This window comes from Candoia aspera, chromosome 9 (genome assembly GCF_035149785.1).
Source record: "Candoia aspera isolate rCanAsp1 chromosome 9, rCanAsp1.hap2, whole genome shotgun sequence".
NCBI classification, from domain to species: Eukaryota; Metazoa; Chordata; class Lepidosauria; order Squamata; family Boidae; genus Candoia; species Candoia aspera.
The window spans coordinates 26,152,432-26,169,341 of record NC_086161.1 but is presented as its reverse complement, the minus strand read 5'-3'; the positions used below and the strand labels follow the sequence as shown (position 1 = coordinate 26,169,341).

The 16,910-nt window shown below is 51.0% G+C and overlaps 1 protein-coding gene across 1 annotated transcript in view; it reads left to right on the top strand.

Moving 5' to 3' along the window:
- Window positions 1–2,770, top strand: part of STAMBP (STAM binding protein) — a 36,469-nt gene extending 33,699 nt beyond the window's left edge. The window contains exon 10 of the mRNA XM_063310921.1: window positions 2,196–2,770. Within this exon, the coding sequence (XP_063166991.1) occupies window positions 2,196–2,252 (57 nt within the window). The 3' untranslated portion in view covers window positions 2,253–2,770. The remainder of the gene's footprint in view (window positions 1–2,195) is intronic.
- Window positions 2,771–16,910: the final 14,140 nt, after the last annotated feature.

Here is a 16,910-nt window from a genome sequence, read left to right as displayed (position 1 = left end):
CCTATCTGCCTATGCATGGAAACAGAGGTGTCATCCCCAGATCAAAATACACTTATTTTCCTCTCAATCAAGACCTGGTCTTTCCAATATTTTTCACAAACATATCCTCACTCTTGGATGTCAAAGGGCTACCTGAACAGATTTTGTAATCAGCCCAGGCTGTTCCAGTGAGTCTGGGAATTGCCTTTCTCTGTGGTAGATTGCTCCTTAGAATATGCCATGTCCCCATGTGGGGCCATTTACCTTTGCCCATCACTAGATGTCCATGCTTGGACAGATTATTTGGGGAACGAGGAGTGCTCTCCTCATTGGCATCCTAATTTAACTGCTCACCTCTTTGTTACATGTAGATGTGATGTACAGAGACCGTAAAGAAGAAAGGCAGGTTCTCTACTTGTAGCTTCTTGAGTGAGTGCCTTCAGGGTGAGCTTCCTGTAAATGTTTGCCCAGCTCTAGAATGTAAAATCCATATGTGAGACTACAGAAAAATCCTCTTGTCCCACAATGTATTTATTTGTTATTTCAATTTATATGGCTGCCCATCTCAAATACATGACTGAGTGGTTTACAACAATTTAAAAAACACATAAAAGAACAAAAATCAATATAAAAACCACACAACACAGTCAGCAGTTGAGGTATAAGAAGCCACCAATGACAATCAATATAACCGCTGCACAGGCTCTACCACACATCCAGATCCCCAAGCCCAGTGGCAGAACTGCGTCTTTAAGGCATTACGAAAAGCCAGTAGGGTTGCAGCCAATCTAATCTCTGGGAGATGATGTACTAAAGGGCAGGCACCATGACAGAAAAGGCTCTCTTCCTGGGCCCTACCAGATAACATTCCATTACAGAGGGCACCCAGAACATGCCTCTCATGCCAAACCTAACGGGATGGGTAGACATAATCAGGGAGAGATGGTCCTGGCCCCAAGCCATGAGGAGCCCCCCATAGGTCATCACCAGCACCTTAAATTGAAACTGGAATAATACTGGCAGCCAATGCAGCTCACAGAGAGAGGTGTAATGTGCACTGATAGAGAAGTGCACATAACTGCCTGTTCCACTGCATTCTGCACCAGCTGTAGCTTCCAGATGCTCTACAAGAGCCACCCCATGTAAAGCACATTGCAGTAGTTCATTCAGGAGCTGACCCAGGCATGAGTGACTGAACAGAGCCTCCCAGTTCAGGAACAGGTGCAACTGGTACATAACATGAAGTTGCACAAAGGCCCTCCTAGCCACAGCTGCCACCACCTCCAAACAGAAGCCATGAGTCCAAGGTGACCCCCAAATTGTGCACAGGTCTATTTGGGTAGCACAACCCCATCCAGAACAAGAGATGGAAAGTCCCTGGAACCAGGGCAACCTAAAAACTGAAGTCCCTCAGTCTTACTTACTTACTTACTTACTTACTTACTTACATTTCAAATTTTGTCACCGCCCATCTCCCTCAAAAATCTTGCTAGAGTTGAGCCTGTTGTTCCCCATCCAAACCCTGACAGCCTCCAGACACCAAAATAGGACCTCCACAGCATCACTTGGAGGGTCTGATGGTACCTCACCTGGTGCCGTTGGGTGGCCTCACCCAGTGGCTTCATGTAGATGTTAAACAGGAGCAGAGAGAGTACTGAACCCTGTGGAACCCCACAAAGCAGGGGCTGAGGCCAGGATCCCACTGCCCGATCAACCCTGATTGGAACTGGCCCCAGAGGAAGGAAGAGAACCAGCACAACACAATGCCCCACACTCCCAAACCCTGGAGCCAATCCAGAAAGATATGGTTGATGGTATTGAAAGCTAAGAGGTTAAGAAGAGCAAGGATGGACACAAAACCCCCAGTACATTCCTGCCAGCGGTCATCCAGAAGTGTGACCACTGCTGTTTCCCATACCCAGGCCTAAATCCCGACTAAAAGGGGTCCAGATAATCTGCTTCTTCCAGGATTCTCTGGAGCTGCTGTGTGACCATCTTCTCAACCTTCTCTAGAAAGGGAAGGTTGGAGACTGGATAAAAATTGTCCAGAACAGTTGGGTCTAGTGAAAGCTTCTTGGGAGGGGGTGAACCACTGCCTCTTTAGGAGATGGCAAGTCATCTAGGAAGAATTCATGAGTTACAGGTAAGGACCTTGCCCTTCAGTTTGTATGTGTCTTTTGTTCCCAATTGCCATGATTTTGTTTTCTCTCTTTCAGACTTGCAACCACGTGACCATCATGGAACAAGAAGTGGTAGTGCTAGACCTTCGATAAGGCTGCCTTTATGCCACTGTCAGCTGTTACTGTCCTTCTTAAAGCTAATTTATGGTTGCTCCTCTCAGTTTCTACGCAGTGATACCCAGAATCTTAGCTATAACATCAAAGGGATTTTGCATACTCTCTGGTCACATGCAAATAATAATTTGGGGCATCAGAACACTGAGATCAGTAAAGCAAAATTATAAACTGAAATTAACCCTAACCTTGATACAGCAAGTCTTGGCTGTTGTCTGATGGTTTTCAACAAACCAGGCTCCAGAACACACATACTGTAGAAGCACAAACAAACAGGAACAACTTCTCAGAAGCGTTCTGCTCAACTCAGAGCACATCCATCCTTCTCTGTGTTAAGATCTTACTAGCTCTTGCATGTTCTTTGACAACTGCATCAATCCTATCACTGGTTTGGAGTTCTCATGCTCAACTGTGCTGTGCCAAAATTTTTGACTTTCGCAAGCAGTAATAAAGCAATTTTTGTGTTGGACAGAAGTAAGTTCCCACAAAGAAAATCAGACCATTGTCTATTGTGATCAGATTTCTCTTCCCCAGATAATGACACCTTGTTCCAAGGGAGAAATTCATGGGTTTATGAAGAGAAAATCCAAAGGAGTTTCTTAAAATAACTAGCTGGTTCTTTTGTTACTGACATCTCCCTTTTTAGGAATCTATGCATTTTAAATCAATCAATCAATCAATCTCAATCCTAAGATTAATGCTTTAAAGCCCATGAAGGGCTAGACTACATTTTGATACATTCTTAATGGTTTGCAGTTGTTAAACTGATTGCAGTACCCCATATGCAGAAAAGGATGTGCTCTCTCAGAAATCTCGAAGTGCTCTATGAGAAATTATCTTGATTCTATCCAGTTGGCTTTTAAGTGCCTCTTCCATGCTATAAATTGGAAGTAGGTGGATGAGAGACTATTAAGAGCAAATCTCCCAGCTTAGCAACATGGCCATGCCCCCAAGCTGCTCCCTATGTGCTGCCATAGGAGTGGCATCCAAGCATCTGAGAATGAAGGTCTGCTGCTGCTTGCCATCGCTGTTTCACAAGGAAGTCCGTACAGTTCGGGCTCAAATTGTCCATGAATTTTGTCGCCTTGTATTTCCTGCCTTTGAGCAGCTTTGATACTTAACATTGTATGTACAGCAGGAAGTGTGTTGAAATTTTGTGTCTGGTTCAAGAATGACTCGCACAAGATTCTAGGTTAATCCGCAGTATAAGAAGTTAGCCTTGGGCGGTTGAGCCCAGTTCCCAGTTATCCCCTTATCTTTGGCTGTGGACCTATCTGAGGAGCAACTTAGTGGAAGATGCAAAGCTTTTGAGTTCAAACTTCCTCTTCTGCTGCTCCTGTGGTTTTCTTTAAGAGATTCACACCCAGCCCAAAGTAGAGGGAGTGCCCAAAATGTGCATGTGACCTCCATAACTGTTGCTCAATAGCAGCTGATGCCAAGTGGGACCCTTCCTGGTTCTTTTCTCCAGTGACCATTCATTCATAATTACTGTATATGTATTTCTGTGGAGAGAGACATGAAAGTGCCAGGAATTTATGTACAAATGCATTCATTTATTTATGCTCTTTGCAGCCTGTCTCTGCTGTGTTTCGGGTTCTGAGTTAAAACGGTGGTTGAAGAGCTTCTAGATATTTCACTTAATATCTAATAGGCTATTTTTGCTCCTTGGAAATAGGGCACTAGGCTCCTTTGCTGCAAGTCCTTCCCCAGAGTACTGGGTACACCAAGGTTCACCAAATTTGTGGTGTCTGGGTTCCAAAGTTTGGGCGTTGGCGGTGGGGAAGGTGTTGGTGCATCAGCAGCATGGATGTGAAACTGAATAGATGAGAGGGACAAGCAAGGTGGCTGCCAGAGCTGCATGTAGGAGGGATGTTTTGGATGAAGAGGTCAGTCTAATTTCACTGGGTTGTGTGCTTCTGCTCTGTCATCTGGGGAAGATGAAAGCCTCTTGATGTCTCAGATCTGGCAGTTGAGGGGCAACAGACAGTAGGGCAGTAAGGCAGCAAGATAGCTGTCAACTGCTACTGATCTTATTCTGCAACATTCAACTGTAGAAGAATGCTGGAGGAGGTGTGAGCTGTGCTCTCTTCAAGGGACACTCAGCAGACCCTGCATTATGTTGTTTGTGGTAGGTATCTGACATGCTCTGGAAACCTTGTGTCACACTGGTAGGCTAATTCTGGGGAAGTAGGATTCTTCAAACAGGATCATCAATAGAAAATGTGACAGTTAAATGGCAGAAAACCTTAGCTGTTGGCCTTGATCCACGATAGTAGCTGATAGTGTCAATACCCAGGCATGGCTGGCTGGCTTCTGCTCCTCGGCCAAGGCAGCTTCAGCCCCAGCCCTCAAGTCAGCATCCCAGAGTTGAGAGTTGCCCACCCACCCACACACACACCAGAAGGCCTGTTCTGTGTCAGGAGCTGCATTCCATTGCAGCGGCAAAGGGATACCAAAGCGGGTGGTGGTGGTGGACAGGGTGCCTGGGTCAGAGCTTCCTTATTAGGCTGTCCAGCCTCAGCTCCAGGATCGGGAAAGGCTGCCTCAGAGTTTTGGGTGTTTGTGCGAAGGCTTTTAATCTGGAAGGGACACTGGGGCTCTTGGGCCAACTCAAAAGGCCTCCCTTCCTGGCATAAGCAGAAAGTGGGCTAGAGCTCTGAAACTGCAGCTCAGTGTGGACAAGACTCTTGCAGAGGATACTCGGCATGCCACCAAGCTCATTCCATTAAGCTCACTGCAGCAGATCACATGTTGGGAGCTGTGCTGTGCAGGGCTCCAGTCCAGAGCTCCTTGTGCAAGAGAGGGGACACTCCAGTAGGAGTAAAACAGCCCCCTCTCCACTGCTGTCAGGCCCAGCCCAAGAACTTCAGAGAATCAGTTCTGCCAAACTCCAGTTCTTTATTTGCTCACGCCATACAGACAGAACCTTGCCAGACTAAAGCCGCTCTACCTAACCTAAGGGAAATCTTCGGGGAGGCTCTAGGGTGGGGCGAGTCTCAACCTCTCTGTCTTCCCACACTCGCTTCCTGGACTGTGTCTCCTCTTATCTTGCTCCCCTCCCTCCTTCCTGAGAACCAGTGGCATTACTGAAACCCACCACATCTGCTCCTCTTCCAGAGGGCACTGCCACACCCAGACCTTTGTGGTGAAGTGGGTGCCCAGCCTCAGCAGGCACCTCAGGTCATGCCGTTCTTCCAGCTGCAGTTGTAGCGGGGAACAAGACGTCTGTGTCCCACCTCCTCCCTGAACTCTTCCAGCCACCCCTGCCTGTCGTGAGCCAGCACTCGGGCGTAGGGGGCAGAGACACAAACGGGGTATGTCCTCTTCAGCCTTCTGGCTAAGCCTGGGAGATGCTGGAATTACGCAGACTCCATCTTAGCAGGAATGATGGGTGTGGTAGTGGCTTTTGTCTCAGGAAGCACCTACTTGTGGCACAAGAGTGGTAAAAAGCAGGCCAATTGTTGCTTGAGGGATTTGCACTGATATTTTGCAGATTTGCTTCTGTTGGCACATTTCTGGTGTAACTGCAAGATCTGGTTTCGGTGTCCTGGAAAGAGCTTTGCTATTGACCAAAGGGCCTGTCTAGCCCAGGTTTTTACTTGTTTGATGGTCCGTGAGCAGGAAACCGGGGCTAGAGCCTCTCCTGGTGGTTTTCCTGGGATATCTGGAAACGTTTGGCCTGCCGCGTCTAAGTCGGGAGATTCCGATTCCCGATAAACGTGCGTTCTTCGTAAGAAGCCGTCTCGGTCACGCGTCCTGCCCGTCAGAAGCAGGAGACGAGCTCGCGGCTGCCGGGCCGCCTTGCTTCGCGGACGGACCCCCGAGCGGCCTCTCTCCCACCCGCCACCGCGCTCCCTTCAGATGGTCCCAGATCTGGGCGAAAAGCAGGGCCTCGCAGGGGTGCGTTTCGCCGCCGCCCTCCGCCCTGGGCTCGCTCCACCCGCCTCCCTCGTCCTATGTGGCCCCTCGCCCTCTCCCTCTCCCGGACGTCATCCGCGGGCGCTGCTCGCTGGGCCGGCGGCGTGCTGCGCTCCGCGGGCAGCGCCGGCTGACGGCGCGTCGGAAGAGGCCCGCCGCGACGGCTGCGGCGCCCGCGGCTCGGCTGCGGCGCGGGGGCGCGGAACTTCCTGCTCCATCTCGCGCAGACCGAATGGCACACCAGGTCAAGGCACGTCCTTTGCGAAGGGAAGAGAAAAACAGATTGCGATGAAATTGCCCATTTTTCCCCCTTGCAAGTCTGCCTCTTTGGGCTGAAGTCAGGGACCTGGATGCGCGCGTGGCAGAGTCGAGGAGCGCTTGCCCTTTCCCAAGGGTGAAACTTGCTCTCTGCCAGATGTGAGCCCCAAGTCTCTCTCCTGGGGCTTGGAGGCGAACCGAAAGCCCCGGCGAGCTGCTTCCCGATCCTGCCAGCGCCCGCCCGCCCGGCCTCCCTCTGGCCTTACGCCCCCTCGCAGGAGCCTCTGCCCTGCTCTGAGGCACGTTCGTTTCCCTTAAAAAGGCAACAGGGAGTTTCTCAGCATCTGGTTGGATCTTTTACAGCATCTGCTCTTCATTCTTCTTGTGTTGCAGATTCTTGTCATCACAGCTGGCAGGAAATAGGTTGTGCCAGCCACAGCAGCCCAAGGAGCTTTCCCGGGACTCTGGGAGGGCTGTGCGGCTCGAGGGCCAGGCTGCCATATGGCCCTGTGGGCAGGGAGGAGAGACTAGTTATGTTCCTAAACACTTGAACACCTGAAGCTTCAGGATCACTCTGATGGTGGTGGGTCTGGGTTAATGTTCCTGCTTAGGTTTTCTGCTAATGTTCAGGGTGTCCATGTTCTGCGGTGCTGAAAGTTACCAGAAATATTTAAAAGCTTCCTAGCAGTGGACCAAGAAAAGTCCCCAGAGCAGAGAGAACCGGCCCAAGTCACCTGCTACATGCTCAGGGAAGTCAGAAACCCCCAGCGGAGGGAGGGCCTCTGCTATCCAGAGTGAACCAGCACCAGCTGCCGAGGCATGTAGGGCTGGGATGGTGATGTGCCACTCCCCCTCCCCCTTATTTAGGGAGAAAGGAGGATGCCCATGTCAGGCATAAAAATGTCTCAGGCCATTATCCATTGTTTATGTGCACATCAGCTTCTGCTGTGCCAGAAAATGCTTCTCTTTCTCCTGACATCACAGCTGCTTTCATGGTGGCCTGAAGCTGCAATTCCCTCCCTTGTTATGGTGAATCCAGATCTCTTCCTTTCTAGGTTAATCTGTGCCATCTTTTCCCTCTCTCTGGGATGAATGGTCAGCTAATGGCCAGTTCCCCACACAGTACAATTGCAGGGCAGACTTCCTAAGGTGCCTGAGACTTCAGTACTTCCTTCTCAGAAAGAGGATAGGGTTCCACAAGATACAGTAATTTTCTGATATGTTTCCATGCTAAGATTCTTCAGGACTCCTGAATGAAAGCATTGTTATAGTCAGCTGGAACAAAATCAGTGTTCATTCAACAGATGGTGTATCATGATATAAATTACTTGACAAATTACTCTCAACCTCAGTAGCCAACTTCCTTCTATTATGCTGATTTAGAAATAAACCAAATATGGTGTTAAAACAGCCATAAGAGAAAATATAGACCAGACCAACTGAAAATAAATATATTTTTAAATCAAAACAGCTTACACCCAATGATTTCTTTAAAAGTCACTCTTTGGGTTCTTGCTGAAATGGCACCTTATGAAAGTCTCTGGGATGATAAACTCCCAGAGGCACCAGGCGAAGAGAGGCTCATGGCCTCACACCCACAGCTGCTAAATTTTGAGTGGGTCTTGAAAACAGCCTCACTCAAGGAGCGAAAGCAATGTATGTTCCAACTGGGTTGCTACAGAGAGCCTGTCCACTTGGATGCCCCTCCTCTGTGGGGAATCATCTCGTTGCTGGGCTTATGGCCCCCTTAGAGCTTTCTGAACTGAGCGAATTGGCATGACCTTTTTCGTTGCCATTGTCCATCTTAAGGCTTCTTCACACCTGAAGCTTCAGGATCACTCTGATGGTGGTGGGTCTGGGTTCCTTGTCCAGTCGAGGTTGTACCTGACTTGGAAGAGTCTTGCTTGATCCTGTGCATGGGCTTCTGTGTCTGCGTCAGCACAGGCTCTTCCTCGTGGCCACATGGCATGCTCTTGTATCCTTGAGTTGAAAGCAAAGCATACTGACGGAAATGGCACTGCTCCACAGCTTACCTTTACTGCACCTCAGCAACAAGGCCAGGCTTCATACAGTTTAAGGCAGGACAGTTTCAAGGTAGGAATTGATGATCCTCTATTTTCTTTTCCCCTCCCAGCCAGCATCACCCACCACTAGTCAGTCTCCTGAATACGTGGTGGGGCAGGGTTGGAGTTTATGCCTCCATTTTAAATGTTTATTTATTTAGCCTTAATCCTTATTACTCATTATTGCTGTTACTACTATTTTGGATCTCCCCCTTGCGCCAATTTTGTAATCTAATCCAGATGACCTCTAGATGGCAGCATCTATGAACTGTTCCATAGAACAGTTTCCTGGGAGACTGATCGGGCTGTCCAAGGAACTGCTGACTTCTACCAGAGACCGATAAACCTTTGTCAAATAATAGCCCCCCCACACCTTCCACAAGTGATCAGAACAGCTGATTTGAAATACTATACAAAGAAGCCTGAACCACAGAGCCCTTCATGCTATTGTGCCTCTGGATGTTTCTTTGTTGTCTCTGGACACCGGTTTACCCCACGAACTGTTTCTGGTCAGGCAGAAAGAATTCTCCCTCTCACTTCCCCCATTTCATGCATGTGTGTGTGTGTGTGTGTCTGCGCGCATCTTACATACTTGCCCTGCTGTACCATATTTACAACCCAGACACGCACACCAAATAACAGGATTCCTGGCTGACACATCTATCTGTCTTCTTAGTGTATGGTATTCCGGTATAAAGCAGATAATCTGATGTCTCCCACAGTCAAAGTCAAAATGGCCACTGAGGTGCCTTGCCTAACAACGAGGTAGGGAAAGGGTGTTTCTGTTTCAGACTTGCTGGGGCAATTGAGGCTGAGCCAATCACTATCCTGACCACTGCCCTGATCCAAGGGGCCTGAGATTATCCACTTGGGAAGTGTTGGGTTGGGAGAAGAAGGAAGACCACACTTCCAAACTGTAACAACTAAAGATGGCTCAGCAGCGGGCTGGGGAGGAGATTTCATTCGGATATGTTCCTCAACTTTATAAGTAAGGCGCTTTTGTGCGGTACCAAGCAAGATGTGAGGATGAACCACTGGACTCAAAAAAGCCCCCCAAACCCTTGGAGCTATCTTTCCAGCTTCAGAGACTGTTCTTAGTGCTTGGCTGAAGATTTGCAAGCATTGCAGAACTGGCATCCGACTGGCACCGAAGGAGGTGTTCCTGAGGCTGCCTCTCCTCCTCCATTTCTGGTGCAGGCAGAACTCCTCTGCTTCATGGCGAAGAAAGAATAGGGGGTGAAAGTGAGGCCAGCTTTTCTCTAAGTGGCATTATCTTTGCCAGCTCTGAGATGGGGTGGTAGCACTTCCTGTATTGCCTGGAAGAAGAACCCCAGGACTGCTTTGATCATCTTGATGAATGGGTGGGAGTGTGACCTGCTTGTGCTCTTGGGTCTTTCAGGTTTTGTAGCCACAGATCGTGGTATCCTCTGGGCCATTTGGGGGAGGCAGGCCTTGGGGGGACTGTCCTGCAGGAATTGTGGGTGTTCTTTTTGGGATGTGCCCAGAAGTGGAGCTAAGGAACTCCAGCTCAACACCTAGATCAGTGTTTCTTAAAGTGTGGTCCTGGGACCTCTGGGGGTTCCCCAAGAGACCCTCTCAGGGCTCCACGAAATCAAAATTATTTGCCAGTCTATGTTGAAAAATAATACAGTATCAAAATCCCATCAAACAATTGTGAGAAATGGTAGCGACCGTGAATGCATCAATTTTAATTTTTAAGGCAGTAAATTTTGATAAATATAACCTATACAAAAAGCCCTTTTGGGGTTCTGCATAATTTTTAAGAGTGGGAGGGGATCCCAAGAGTAAAAAAGTTTAAGAAACACTGACCTAGATCATTGTCCTATGATATTGCACTAGCAAATTTTATTAAAAGGCATCAACTTTCTACCACTCTTCCCCACCATCCCAATTTAAATCCCATACCTGCCTAGCCACTGTAGGCACCTAATGACAAAATTGTTTGCCTCCAGATAAAATTGGTGAGTTGGAAAAGGTGCTGCCAGGCGCCTCCTGTTTTTCTGCCACCACAGAGTAACACAGCTCTCCTCCTACAAGGCCTGCAGTGTTCCCCATCAGATGTCAGATGTTCAGGTGTATGGATTTAGCTGCCAACTCCAGTGCCACCTCTACTGGTCTGAGGTGGGCACCTTTGGACAAGAAATAAAGGCCAGTTACATTGTGCTGCTGGGACTTGCCCCAGAAGCAAAGCCTCCACTGCAGGGGCCGTGGAGATCTCCCCCCGCCGCCCCAATGGACACCCTTCTCTTCCCAAGCTTGTGACCTGCTTGTGCCCCTCTCTGCAAAGTATGGCCCTGTTCAGAAGCAGCCCCTAGTCTTGGAGAGAACAGACTGTTCTGTGTTCACTTCAGTGGGGCTCAACACCGCTACTGTATCCTTCAAAAGCGACACCTGCGGTTTGGAGAACCAGGGCAGGGCAGGGAGGTGGGATCTCCAGCCCTCAGGTTGAATCAGTCCTCCAGCTGGACCACCCTGCAAAAACTCAAGAGAGGACTGTCCCCAACGCCCCATTCCTTTTTCCGCTTCAGCTTCCCTTTGGAAGTACAAGGGGGGGCATGTAATACTGGCAAAGGCCAGTCAACTGAGTCCATTCTCCTGTGCCCCCCCCACCAAGAGAGGAAGGCTAGGGTGCCAGGGGAGTGCCACTTTGTCTTGGATCTGCCTCCTTGTCCTCCGCCTGAGGCCGGTCTGGGCAGTTAGTCGGGTGCAAGGATTCCTCAGAGCAGAGGCCCTGCTAGAGCCTGTCTTGATCCACAGCACTTTCCTCACGAGGGTCACAGTCCCCGTGTCTTGCTGCCCAGAGACATGGACAATACTAAGATGCAAAGCATCCCTTTCTTGGGCTCTACCCCTCAGCCTGCTGGATTTAACCCCTAGATCAAGGCCCAGGTAATTTGGCATTCAGTTTCCATGCCTGTTTTGAATTTGGGGTTTTAGGCAAGTTACTTTTATTTATTTGTTTGTTTGTTTAATTTATATCACCGCCAATCTCCCCCAATGGGAGAGACTGGGTGGTTTACAATAAAAAATAATAAGAACGTATAAACCTAAAATTACAATCTAGGAATATAAATAGAATAAATAGATATAAAATCCAAGAGGAGCTGGAATCCCAATCAGTAGGGGGTGCTGTGGTACCAACCATCCCCAGGTGGAGCTTTTACCTTTCCCATCCCAAGCAAGGCGACAGAACCAGGTCTTCAAATTCTTCCAGAAGGCCAGGAGTGAGGAAACCCATCTCAACTCCAGGGGCAAGATGTTCCAAAGGGCGGGCGCCACTGCAGAGAAGGCCCACCTCCTGGACCCCACTAGATGGAATTCCTTTGCTGATGGGGTCCGTAGCATGGCCCCTCTGCCCAACTGGGTGGGGCAGGTCGATGTTGCGGGGATGAGACGTTCCCTCAGGTAACCTGGCCCCGTGCCCTGTAGGGCTTTAAAGGTAATAACCAACACCTTGAATTGGACCCAGAAGCAAACTGGTACCCAATGCAGCTTGCGTAACAGCGGTGTCACGTGCCGTTTTTACAGCACCAATAACTGTCCGCGCAGCCACATTCTGGACCAGCTGAAGCTTCCAGATACTCTTCAAGGGTAGCCCCATGTACAGCGCATTGCAGTAGTCTATATGGGAGATGACAAGGGCATGAGTGACTGTTCGGAGGGCATCTCAGTCCAGGAATGGGCGTAGCTGGCGCACCACCCGAAGATGTGCAAAGGCCCTCCTGGCCGCTACTTCCACCTGCTCTTCAAGCAGGAGTCACGAGTCCAGGAGGACCCCCAGGTTCCGCACTGGATCCAAATGGGGCAGTGCCACCCCATCCAGAATCAAATATGACAACTTCCTGGAAACCAAGGGGCCATCAATCCACAGCCACTCCGTCTTACCAGGGTTCAGTGGAAGCCTGTTCCCCATCCAGGCCCCCACAGCCCCCAGGCACTTGGAGAGGGTGGCGACCGCATCACTTACCTCACCCTGGATGGTGATATATAACTGAGTGTCATCGGCATATTGATGATACCTCATCCCATGGTGACGGATGATCTCACCCAGTGGCTTCGTGTAGATGTTGAATAGGAGAGAAGAGAGAACCGAACCCTGCAGCACCCCACAATGGAGGGATCGAGGGGCAGATCTCTCCTCTCCTATCACCACCGATTGGGACCAGCCCTGGAGGAAGGTGAACCAGCGCAAAACTACGCCACCCAGCCCCAACCCCCTGAGCCGCCCCAAAAGGATACCATGGTCGATGGTATCAAAAGCCGCTGAGGTCAAGGAGAGCAAGGATGGATGCACTCCCTCCATCCCGCTCCCGCCAGAGATCATCCATAAGTGCGACCAATGCGGTCTCCGTCCCATATCCTGGCCTGAAACCTGACTGAAAGGGGTCCAGATAATCCGTTTCCTCCAGAATCCTCTGGAGCTGCAATGCAACCGCTTTCTCAACCACCTTTCCCAAAAAGGGAAGGTAGGAGACAGGGCGAAAATTGCCCAGTATAGTAGGGTCCAGGGATGGCTTCTTGAGAAGGAGTGCACCAGCGCCTCCTTAAAGGCAGCTGGGAACACTCCCTCCTTCAAGGATGCATTAACCATTGCCTGGACCCAACCACAAGTCACCTCCTGGGCTGATTTTACCAGCCAGGAAGGGTGTGGGTCGAGATGGCATGTGGTTGCATTTACAGTCCAGAGGATCCTGTCCACTTCCTCAGGCCCAACAGGATCAAACTGTTCTCAGATAACTGGGTAAATACGTTCCCCAGGCATCTCCCCAGACTCTGCTTCACGCTTAGAGTCCAACTTAGAGTGAATCCAAGTGATTTTATCCTGCAGATGCTCCAAAAACTCTTCCGAACGGCCCTGCAAGTGGGTCACTGAGTCTATTTGACCCAAAAGAGATTGAGTGATCTTAAACAGCCCTGTCGGGCGTCATTCTGCAGATGCAATAAGAGCGGAGAAATACTCTTACTGCCACAAGGTAGGCCTTAATCGCAGCTCTAGCTTGTGTTCAGTCAGATTCTGTCTTTGTCTTCCTCCAGTGGCACTCCAGATGTCTCTTAACCCTCTTCAAAACCTTCAGCTCCTCTGTGAACCACGAGGAGTGACGGGTCGAATGCAGAAAGAGAGGTCGCACTGACGTGATCCTGTCCAAGGCCCCGGCCATGGCCCTATTCCAGGCCCTGGCCAGGACCTCCGCTGGACCATGCAGCAGGCCCTCGGGAATAACCCCCAGCTCTCTCTGAAACCCTACCGGGTCCATCAGTCACCAGGGGCGGACCAGTCGAATGGGTACTGCCTCCCTGCAGAGCCGGGTGGCACAAAAGAATCTCAGGGTCACCAGGGCGTGATCTCACCATGACAAAGGGGACAGATCTAACTCTCCCCTCAGATCACGTTGCCACTGCTCCGACAAGAAAATCAGGTCCAGGATGTGACCACTGTCTTGAGTTGGGTCTGAATAATCTGGGACAGGCCCATGGCTGCCATGGTGGTCATGAACTCCCAAGCCTCCTCCAAGGCACACCCCAGGGATGAGGTTGAAGTCCCCTAGAACCATAAGCCTGGGGAACTCCATTGCCAGCCCCAAGACAGCCTCCAGCAGCTCAGGCAGGGAGGTTGCCACGCAGCAGGGAGGCTGGTACAGTAGCAACACCCCCAACTGCTCTCAGGCACCCAACTTGAAGAACAGGGTCTCACAACTGGCCACTCGTGGAGCAGCACCCCTGAAGGCCACTAAAGATTCTCTGATGACAACTGCCACCTTTCCTCCACTGCCCCAGTGTATTGGCTGGTGCCACACCTGAAACCTGGCTGGGCACATTTCAGAAAGGGCTACTCCCTGCTCTGAGCCCAGCCAGGTCTCAGTGATATACGCCAGGTCTGCCCCCTCCTCCGTGATCAAGTCACATATGAGGGGGGCCTTGTTGTTGACCGACCTGGCGTTGAGAAGCAGCAGCCGGAGACCAGGGCTCGTGAGGATCTGCTGTCCAGGGCCTGGGTATGACCATGGAGGGTGGAACATGCCACCAGTAACAAACACCGGGGGCGTCTTCCCGGAAGATGGCCTGCCCTCCAGGTCCCGTCATAGCATCCCCGGCCCATCACCACCTCAATCGAATAGCCCGCCCCACAGCCCCCAGAGCTTCCTAGTCCAGTAGCCTCCACGCCCAGACCTCTGGAAATCCTGGGTTTAACCAAGGGTCCCTTTCCCCACACATCCATCCTCTCACACACAATCCACTTGGGCAATGGAAGGTTCCCCCAGCACACCAGCTCTCGCTCTCAGCCCTGTTGGGTCACAACCACCATCCACACCCTTACTGTGCCCTCCCCTCAACCTCTCTCACTAATGGAAGTGGGGCACCCCACCCACCCCTACCCACCACCTTCCTCTCACTCAGGAGTGGGTAGCCTTACATGCCATCAACCAATCCTAACCCCCTCCCGTGTCTCTCACCTATGGGGGAGGAGTACGTCACACATACCGAGGGACCCCAGCCCTCTGCCGCCTTAATATGCTAGGAATGGGGCAGCCCTCCACTTCCCCGAATGGACCCCTTATGATCTCACAAACCATGGGGTATTACCCTCAAAACCCCTCGACCACCAGATCCTTCACACTTCTGGGTTCACCCCCCCACCCCACCCAGGTCCCTCACCCCACCACGCCTCAGTCCACCATGTTGATATTCGGCCTGCTGCCCAGGCCAGTTCTCCACCTAGGCACTCTGTCTCAAGCAAGAGGCACAGCAGCCCCCAAGACTGCCGCCTCCCACCAAGGCCTTCAGGAGCTTCCCCAGAGTCCATCGTCACCCCAAAGCTTGGCGCACTCCATTGCTCCGCTATTCCCTCGGAAGCCTCGGACACCGCCAGGATTCTTTGCGGCTGTGGGAATCTACCGTCGCCAGTGCAAATTCCGGCTGGGAGGCTCCGACCGCGAGGTGAAGCCCACCGTCTCCACTGAAGCTGCCCAGCCCAACAAAGGTGTCTACCGGGGGTTGCAGGGATCCACTGGGAACTGCCAGGGTCCGCCAGGATCCACAGAGGTCCTCCCAAGTCCACCCCAGGTATATTGTTGCTGCTGTTGCCGCCACTGCCGCTAGAGTCCTCCACCGGCTGAATATTTTGCCATATCATTCGGGGGGGATCCACCCGTCTCCCATCTCTCAGTTCCAAGCCAGATTTTAAAGCTGGAAAGCCCACCAATTCCTTCCTTCAGCTCCCTAGCTGAGTGGGAGGTAAAGAGCAGGACTTGTGGGGTTCAAGGAGACCAGGATCCACTCCCCCTAGAGAGCCGTGGTCAGCGTCTTCTCGCCTGTCGCCATCATCTTTTCTTATACCAGTTTGCTTTTCACACCTGGCTGACCATGACTGATCTTGGGAAGCTAGCTGAGGTCAGGGCTATGGTGTCCTTGGATGGGAGACCACCAAGAAATCCCAGGGCTATAGCCTAGGCTGAGAAGTTAAAAATAGCCTAGAAGAAGGCAGGGGCCAGGGCCGCCACAACAAATTGTGTGTCAAATAAGGGCATTGTATGGGGGGCACCAGTTGCAAATAAAAAAAATCAAAAGCCATCTGGCATGGTTAGATAGAGATCATTTGAGAAAGAGAAGGCTACTAAAAAACTGGGGGGGGGGGCTAAGAGGAATTCCATCCAAGGGTGCTTTGTATGCCAGCAGTGGCCCCTGCAGTGGCCAACTGCTGCTAGGAAATGGCAGGGTGGGGCTTGAGTCAAGGGCCTCTTTACATGCTACAAGATGGATGTTCGATGGGAACAGCCACAATATGCAAATTGCCAGGGCTATGGTGTCCTTGGATGGGAGATCAAAGGGCCAGTGTGCCCAATGACCCCCAAAGGCTGGGGAACTGCAAGACCAGATGAAGAGACCCAGGCACCAGTTTCTACCCAGCCATGAGCATACAGTATATAGTGGATAGGATTAGTCCCTGCTCTCTGCTAGATTAGGGTGGATTTGTGGTAGGTGGAAGATGGGCATTTATTGCCAATCAGGTGTAGCCCGGTCAGACTCAAACTAAGCAAAACTTGGTAAGAGGTTTGAAAAAATGAAGCAGGCTTTTCAATGGCAGGAAAGGCACAGGTCTGACTGCTAGAGCTCAATCCACTCGCAGTCTTCCTGAACTGGCAGGACTTTGCATGGTGCACCCCTCCTGCTTTTGCACTCACCCCACGGCTGTCCTACACAAGCTGTATGCGAAAGACCGTCCTAACAGAGTAGACCCCGTGGCTCCTTAGGAGCAGGGAGGCCCTTTGCGTCTTCCATCTGGAGTACCAGTCAAGGACCTTGCCTTTCTGGGAGGCGTTCTCACCTCCTTGCCTGGCACCGCAACCCCTTCCCTCCTTTCCTCCTTCCCCAACTGCAG